General features: G+C 37.0%; 1 protein-coding gene across 1 annotated transcript; it reads left to right on the forward strand.

The window, feature by feature from the left end:
- The first annotated feature begins 5,918 nt into the window (after window positions 1-5,918).
- Window positions 5,919-8,669, forward strand: LOC122297403 (triacylglycerol lipase OBL1-like). Its single transcript, XM_043107452.1, has 5 exons — window positions 5,919-6,313; window positions 6,530-6,726; window positions 6,846-6,879; window positions 7,336-7,946; window positions 8,163-8,669. Exons 1-5 carry the CDS (start codon window positions 5,998-6,000, stop codon window positions 8,394-8,396), a joined length of 1,392 nt encoding a protein of 463 aa, XP_042963386.1. The 5' UTR covers window positions 5,919-5,997; the 3' UTR covers window positions 8,397-8,669.
- Window positions 8,670-9,331: the final 662 nt, after the last annotated feature.

Below are 9,331 nucleotides of genomic sequence, written 5' to 3' on the forward strand. Positions count from 1 at the left end.
AATTTAAATTTTAAGTATGAATAAATCAGTATTAATATATAGATTAGTATGTAACTGTACTTGTATGTAGCAAAACTTTTAGTGGAATGGGGACGTGCATGGCTTAGAGTTTACATATAAACTGGACCTTGGGTCTCACGAGTTTGGGTCTGGGTGTGTATACGGTTTGGGCTTTTCCATGAGTTTTGAGGTTGGTTTAGTTGTAGACATTCCAAATAATTTCTTGGGCTTATCCATATTTTCCTAGTACTGAATAAATTTCAATGGGCCTCATCTCAAGTTGAAAACAAACTCAACTCGGCCCATAAATTTTTTTGGGCCATTACTAATTAAATTAGGCCAACTTGATTAAAAAAATATTAAATGGGTTTAACTCAATTACCGAGTCTAATAAAAATTTTAAATAAATTATAGTCCATTGTCTATTCAAGATAATCCAATAAATCTCAATTGCTCTTCCTAAAAATATTAGCCTATTAATACCGTCATAAAATTATCAACGAAACATTGATGGGCCATACAATAAACTTTTGGATTCTCGGGCCTAATTAAAATCCCTAAACGACCTTAATAACTATTGCTTGTGGATTTATTCAAAACAAGTCATTTAACTTAATTTAGTTCTAATAAAATTAATCATATTATATCCCTAATAATATTGGATAGAGTCATTACACACACACACAGCCGCCGGGGGAGAGGATGAGTGTCCCCAAAACAACATTGTTTTATTGAAATAATTAGTTTTTTTAATATATGTATATATATATATATGTGTGTGTATATAAATTCATATATATATATATATACAATATAACTGGGACAGGGGGATGGGGTAAACCTTGGCCCAGCCCAGGCCCAATTCCCCAGTGCCTAGATGCATGCGTGTAGGCACCTTCCAGCACGCCCCCATCTAGACTGTCAAAATCCCAAGGCAGGAGGTCACGGGCCATGCCTTGACCAGCACCAGCCCATGCCAGGATAGTACGCCAGCAGCACTGTTCGTGTCACTTGATTGCCCACAGACCGAGCCCTTGGTGAATGTTAGACCACGGTCACCCTCCATCAGGCAGCAAACAGTCAGCGCGCGCACGCAAGTGAGGTTGTCACACCACGCTCAGCGCACGGCTAGACTGCACGCACGCCTAGTGCGTGTGCGCAGCGGGCACACATGGGCTATGCGCACACACTGCGTGCATGTATGGGTCGTGCGTAAGCACAAGGCCCATGCATGACCTAGGCATCCGCGCAGCGCATGCTTGCACACCCACCTTGAAATTGACGGTGCGGTTGTCCAGCAAGCCCACGCATGCTGGCATGCCGCTCAACGCCCTGGTCTTGACCAGGGCCATGCTGATCAACGCCCTGGCCTTGGCCAGGGCCTTGCTGCTCAACGCCTTGGTCTTGACCAAGGCCATGCTGATCAACACCCTGGCTTTGGCCAGGGTCTTGCTGACCAATGCCCAGGCACCACAGCCTGGGCCATGCAGACCAACACCCAGGCCCCACTGACCTAGGCCATGCAGCAGCCTGCCATGCTTAAGCCAACCATGGTCCAACCTAGCGACTCACCAATGGCACCCAACCCACACAACCTGGGCCACACATGCAAGGACCATGGACCAGTCAAGGTTTGCCCGTCTGGCCAACCTGAAGACACACGCGTGCAAGCATGCAGCCTATGCTGTGAGTCATCTTGACCACCCATAAGCCACTAACAGCATGAGGCCTTAACCAGGAGGCGTGGACTCAGAACCATTTTCCCTTTGTAATCATTTTCCCTTTGGAACATTTTGGACGAATTTGGCTTGTAAGCTCCCATAGACACATTGGTGCTTTGTCACTTAGGCTCCATTGGGTGCAATCCGTGAATCCCAAAGGAGAAGGCTCAACCTATGCAATTCGTGAATTAGGATAACCTATTCATTTCATTGTTTTCCTTTGATTAATGCATTGTTGAGGTATTTCAGTATTTTGGATTGTGTCTATTGCATCATATTCGCATTTGCTTGCTGATCATTTTGAACCATTCGAGTGGGACATCGGGTAAGGTAGCCACGAGTTGCCATTGAAGGGCATCTGGTCTGCACCAGGCCACCCTGGTCGAATTTGGAGCAAGGTCAGGGACAAGCTGACAGTTACCACCCACCAGCCAAGCCACACGCCCAGCCCTTACCACCTGTCTAGCCATAACCGCTCTCCTACTTTGTAGGGAGTAACCAACCATCCCTTAAACCGCTCAGCCATCACCCATTCAGCCAACCCACTGAAACTACCCTTAGCCACGTGTGCTTCATCATCAGAAGACACCTGTGTGTGACTTGGTCAACCCCCCAAGCAAGCGACACCTGTGTTTGACTTGGTCAGCCACTATCAGGAGACACCTGTGTGCCTGACTTGGTCAGCCCACCTATAGGAGCCACGTGTGCCTGACCAGCCAGCCACTCAACCGCCTGATCCCACTCATAACCGTTTTAGTCCATGTAGCTACTACACATGCATGCATATACGCCCAGTCACTAGAATCACGCCCACTATCAGCCACTGATCAATCATACGAACTCAGCCAACACCACCCATAACCATCACGGTCAAGCAAGTGGCAGTTCACATCGGTCATCGAGGAGCAAGAAGGGGCGCGGCAACTTGGTGTCTAAGATCTCGACCGAGAACCCTATCATAGACACAGGGTGGCAGGTGGTAGAGGGCTCCCCTAATCAAATTAGCTTGTTCATTATCTTATCCATGGATCATTATCGTTCTAGCTGGAGATGCAAAAGTACGTAAATGCATTTTTTGAGCTTGTGTGCTTTCATAATCCCGTATATAATAGGTCTAGAATACAAAGAAAGTTGGCTAATGAAGATTTGTAAGGTGATGGGATTGATGGTTCCAGGATTATCTGCACATGATCTTTCTCCAGATTATGTCAATGCCTCCAAATTGCATCCTTACCTCCAGAACAAGACATGCATGGTCACTTATAAAACAATTCTGACAAGCAAATAGATGACTCCTTAAACAATCTGTGCCACCTTCTTAAGGGGTTCTTCGATCTACTTCTTATGACTTTCAGTTCAATCTTTCTCTTCTACCTCTTGATCTTTATTTACCTTGCAACAAAGAGAGAAATTGGGATTAAGATTTTGTAATTTGTGCATTACATATAATCTATTATCAGTTTTCACATACGATCCTAACTTTAGGAAATAAACATTCATGAAATTCATCAACTAAACACTAATGTGTTAAGTGCATCGATATTCTTCAAATAATTTGAAAACTTTTACAAGTTAAGACCTTCAAGTCATTATTTGTTCCTAAAGTTTACAAAACCTTCAAATTTGAATTTGAATTTATCATTACCATTAGACCTTGCCTTAGGTTTATTAAACAATTAACTCCTTTTCATATGTTTTGTCCTAAATTAGAGGACATATGATGAGCTTATATATATAATTTATAGAAATTTTCATATATTTAACCTAAACTCCTAATTAACTACCACTGTGATACCCCATACTGATTGATAAGAGTAGGTGGTATATAGGATCTCGCATTGCTTGGGAGTGAGAAGTGTTTGCTCTTTACAATAATCTCAATTAGGCTTAAATTGTATTGTTGACAAGTCCTTTTTTTAGATATATCGTTGAGCCTTTGTTTAGGCATGCAATATCAAAGCCACCAACGACAGATAGGCCCAATGATGACGTCGGGAATTAAGACTAACTGATAATTAAGGTAGGTGGTGATGTATAGGATCCCACATTGCTTAAAAATAAGAAGTTTTTGCTCTTTACAATAAGTCCAAATGAGCTTCAATTATATTACTGACTAGTGCTTTTGGGTTATAGATCCAGATGTGGCTTTGACCTCCTTTGGGGCATTACAACCACATTTCTTTTTTCTTTTATTTTCTTAAATGTACAAAGAATACTAAGCATTTTTTAAATATTTAAGAGAATGAGTTAGTGCATCAAACCAAAATTGTAGTCATGATCAAGTACAATTCATTGGATCTAAAAAGGCAACGACGAATTAGATTATTTAGCTATAGAGCCATTAATATTTAAGCATTATTTTCACCTATCTTGGCCTTCACATGATATATATATATATATATAACCAATTTTAATTAATGTAGAAGAAGCAAGCTTTCTTTGTCTTTTTCTTTCTCTTCTTCTCCCTAAACCAAAACAAGCAAGTAGATTTATAGAGTTTTCATAACCCTATCATGAGAAAGATGTTAGCTTCTTCCACTGTATAGCTACAGGAAAACACTTCTTGGAAATTTTTTAGCCTTGGAGTGTTACAAACACAAATTTTTTTAGAAAATGGTAGGGTTACAACCCTCTTACCACCCATTTATTATTCATTTTATATTTGATTTATTTTTTAATTTTTTGTTTTACTTAATAAGTAAGGAAGTAATTATTAATAAAATTATATATTTTTTAAATTTTTTCTTAGTGATTAAGGATGTTAAAAAAATACTTAAAAGAAAATAATAAAAAAATAAAAAATTTGAAATTCTTTGTAAGTAGTAAATGAGTAGTGATGGGGTAGTAAGCCTATCACTATCCAATCTTTTTTGGACTGTGTCACTTAATAAGTAGAGATTGTGATACCCATACCAAATGATAAGTAGTGTATAGGTTTCCACATTGTTTAAGAATGAGAAGTTCTTACTATTTATAATGGTTCTAATGAGACTCTAATTATTTCATTAACTAGTCCTTTTATATTGTAGGTCCAGACGTGTCTTGGGCCTAATTTGGGACGTTACAACCACACTTAAGAGATTCTAATTATTTCATTAACTAATCCTTTTCTAATTACTTTTACAAAGACTTCTTAGTATTTTAAAAATATTTAGGAGAATGGGTCAGTGCTTTAAACCAGAATTGTAGTCATGATCGACCACAATTCACCGGATCTAAAATGATGGCTTTACTGGCTAGTCGATCTCCCATCTTAGGAAAAGCGCCGTAACGATAAACTAGAATATTTAGTTATAGATCCATTGATATTTAAGTATTATTTTCACATATCATGTCCTTCACATGATATATATATATAATATATATATATATATTAGAATATTATCAACGTGCAATTTGTCTAATTAGATGAAATAATTATTTTTAAAAAAATAATATATCTTCGTAAGTAAATAATTATATCAAATTCTATTAAAATATACAGTAAAGATCATATTAATTAACACAGAAGAAGTAAACTTTCTTGGTCTTGTTCCCTTTCTTCTTTTCCCTGAACCAATGCAAGCAAGTAGATTCATAGAGTTTTCAGAGCCCTATCAGAATGATGTCAGGCTAGCTTCTACCACTGATGGCTACAGAAAAATACTTCATGGAGATTTTTTGACCTCTTTGGGGCATTACAATCGCATTTCCTCTTTAACTCGTGCCACCTACAATAAATAGGTCTGATGAGAAGGTCGGGAATCCAAATTATAGAGATTGTGATCTTATATTCAATGATAACGGTACGTAGTGTATAAAATCTAATATTATTTAGAAATGAGAAGTGCTAACTTGCTCTTGATAATAGCTTCAATCTGATTCTAATTATATCATTGATTAATTTTTTTGGATAATAAGGACAAATGTATCTTCACCCTTTGGAGCATTATTATAACCACACCTTTTTTTTTTTTTTGTTTCTTTTCTTACTTTTACAAAGAATACTTAACATTTTATATATATTTAAGAGAATGGGTCAATGCTTTAAACCGAAATTGTAGTTAAGATCAGGCACAATTCACCGGATCTAAAATTGAGGATCGACAAGCTAGTTGACCTTCATTTTAGGAAAAGCACTGCATATCATGACCAGGCAAATTAAGGCGGCAATGACAAAGTACATTATTTAGCTATAGAGCCAGCAGTATTTAAGCAGTCTTTGCACATATATATCATGGCCTTCACATGCATGATATTTATATTATAGGCTATAGCCAATATTAATTAGTTAAGCATGATCAGCACCGATCACTGTGACTATCTATTGCTTAAGGCAGAAGATGCAAGCTTTCGTGATCTTGTTTTCATTCTTTTTAACCTTGAACCATCACAAGCAAGTATAGAGTTTTCAGAGCCCTGTCAGAAAAATGCTTATAAACCTTTAGGAGATTTTTTGCAACGATGGTACATATGCGTGTCCCTATTTCTGCAGAAACTCCTTATCATTTTCGGTACACCTATGGCTTTGTCAGGGGAAATGCTGGAGTGGTGGCTGAATCTTCTGTCCGGTAACGGGGGGTTTTTCAAGCTTTGGTATAACATCTTAACAGGTTTGATAATATGAAAATTAAATTTTATTTTATTATTTTTTTTAAAAAGTTTTTTCATGCATGCATTGGATATCAATGGATTAGATCCATCTTAACAGGTGGCTTACAAGTAAAATGACTCCTTCCTATATTCTCAACCTCATATGCATGCATTGATTATAATTTCAGGATTTTCTAAATTCTTGAAACTTGACTGAAGTGGGTTAATTTGTGCAGGAGATAAGGTGGTGGTGTTAAAGAAGTCATCATCGACATTCGCATCTGTGGTGGGACATCTTGATCAAAGAGTGAAATTAGACGAAAATATTAAACCTACTGACAAAAAATACAAGAAATCACTCTCTATGATGGCTTGCAAATTGTCATACGAAAATGAAGCATTTGTTCAAACCATAATAAAAAATCAATGGAATGTAAGCAACCTAGCTAGCATCATTAGCAAGAAAAACTTATATCTGTTCTGTTTTTTTATGTCTGATCTTATGTCAATGATGGCTATGTTTCTTAATGTTTCTGATTCATTTTCGCACAGATGGAAAACTTGGGGTTCTACAAATTCCAGAACGGTACGTACGTAGGAAGCATCTTCGTACATACAAACATTCCTTGAGAGATTATACATGCTCATGAATTAGCAACTAATTTGGCCAAACACAGTTATGGAAATGAATATAAATCCTCACTAATTGTCTAATCGAATTTGATTATTCAATTTTAGAGAAATATAACTTTACATTGATCCTACAACATTTAATGATGCCCATATAGGATTCTCCATTAATATGGATCTCATATGATTAAGTATTGTTTGTCTATCTCTAAATGTTTTCACTGATGATATATAATTGAATAACTCAAATAATTAGCGTTTGTAAGAAACTGACTACTTCAAATGAAATTATCAGTATCTGATTTGATAGAAGTATTAACATAATATGTATTAGATCTCTTCCCTTTTGGCAAGCTAGCTAGAGTAACATTGAAACAGACCGCTCTATTAATATAGTACTAAATTGTCACAGCTGATGTAGAAGAAGCATCAACTCAAGTCATAATGTTCAAAGACACAATCTCTAATCCTAACCTGATCATGGTTGCATTTACTGGAACCAAGCCATTTGATCCATTTGGATGGCAAACAGATTTGGATTTATCCTGGTTTCAGCTTGCGGGCGTGGGCAAGGTCCATATGGGCTTCATGAGAGCTCTCGGCCTAAAGATGGCCAAAGAAGTCTGGCAAAAAGAAATAAAACAAGAAAGTGACAAAAGAAAAGTTGCTTATTATGCAATAAAACAAAGGTTGAGAGAACTATTGATGAAGAATGAGGGAGCTAAGTTTATATTAACAGGACACAGCTTGGGTGGGGCATTGGCCATTCTGTTTGTGAGTGTGCTAGCAATGCATGAGGAGGCATGGCTGTTGGAGAAATTGGAGGGGGTTTACACATTTGGGCAGCCAAGGGTTGGGAACAAACAGTTTGTGGATCATATGGATAAGGAGTTTAAAAAGCATGATGTGAAGTATTATAGGTATGTTTACTGCAATGACTTGGTGCCTAGGGTCCCTTGTGACAATGGAGACTTTTATCAACATTTTCCGACATGCAAATACTACAATAGCTTCTATAAAGAGGTGTCTCTCTCTCTCTCTCTCTCTCTCTCTCTCTCTCTCTCAGCAAGTATATAAAGTACAGCTTTAGATGAAGATAGGAATACACTAAATATACTATAAATTTTAATACAGAAATCTTGCATGTTTATGTTAATTTCTTATTTGTAACACATAATTTTGTAAATCTTATGATCTGCAATTACTCTTTTTAATGCTATGAATCCCATTTGAATCCAGTATTCATTGAAGAAGGAGCCGAATGAGAACTACTTCTCATTGTTATGGGTCATACCAAAGTACCTAAACGCATTTTGGGAGGTGATCCGAAGTTTCATAATCCCATGTTTATGGGGTCCAAACTACAGTGAAACTTGGTTGATGAGAATGTTTAGGGTCATCATTGGATTAATAATCCCTGGAGTGCCAGCACATTCTTCTCAAGATTATGTTAACGCCACTTGTACGGTTTAACGCCAATTTGGGTTCTGAACTGTAGGCCTCCAACATCCTTTTATTCATCATACAGATGAGTTCTTCCAGAAGAATAAGTTAAAGAGTTGAAGATTGACTCATGTTCAACTTCAAATTAGTTCAAGGTTGCAGTCGAATATATTAAGTTATTTATCTATTTATGTTTCATGTAATAAAAGTACCGTACGTTGTTAAAGCCTTTAATGCGGATTAAGAATATTTACCATCTGATAATAAGTAATTTTGTTATGATCAAGAAATTAATTGTTGATATATTGAGGCTGCATGATTTCCATTGAATAAAGTCATTTGGAGGTTTGGTTTCCTCGAAGAAAATCAATAATATTTTTCTTTTCATTAGGATCATATCATTTGACATCAGGGCCACTATAGACAAACAATGTGTTTTCATGTAGACGTTTCGGCATATATATTAAGGAAATACAAGAGATCATGCATGTTTCCTACATACGAATTTTCAGGCAGACCAGCTGATTGCAAGATGTTCATAAGGATGTGTTCGGAAGCTAAGATTTGAAGCCATAAAGTTTCCGTTTTGAAATTTGGTTATGGAGAGGATCCCTCTTCAGAAGAGTTTTCGTATTCTACCATCTGGCTCTTTTCTAAATAATATTCTATCCTCCACTGGTTGGAATGGCAACTTTAGCTTAAAATTGGAGATTATATATATTGAAAGAAGTGAAATTTATTTGGGTTTGATTGTGATATCCCATATGATAAGAATAAGGGTAGATAGTGTATAAGATCCCACTTTGTTTAGGAATGAGAAGTTCTTACTCTTTAAAAAATTTCAACGAGGCTCCAATTATAACATTGATTAGTCATTTCGGAGTATAGGTCATATGGTTTGGATCTTCCCATTGAGGAGTTACAAATGGTATCAATGCCTATTCTAATAAAAAATGTGGGACTTA

Source organism: Carya illinoinensis, chromosome 15 (genome assembly GCF_018687715.1).
Source record: "Carya illinoinensis cultivar Pawnee chromosome 15, C.illinoinensisPawnee_v1, whole genome shotgun sequence".
NCBI classification, from domain to species: domain Eukaryota; kingdom Viridiplantae; phylum Streptophyta; class Magnoliopsida; order Fagales; family Juglandaceae; genus Carya; species Carya illinoinensis.

Excerpts from the sequence above, each read along its gene's own strand:
- LOC122297403 (XM_043107452.1), top strand. The coding sequence starts at position 5,998 with ATGATCAGCACCGATCACTGTGACTATCTATTGCTTAAGGCAGAAGAT. Across the intron at positions 6,314-6,529 it reads TTGGTATAACATCTTAACAG|GAGATAAGGTGGTGGTGTTA; the intron begins GTTTGATAATAT and ends TAATTTGTGCAG. Across the intron at positions 6,727-6,845 it reads TAATAAAAAATCAATGGAAT|ATGGAAAACTTGGGGTTCTA; the intron begins GTAAGCAACCTA and ends ATTTTCGCACAG.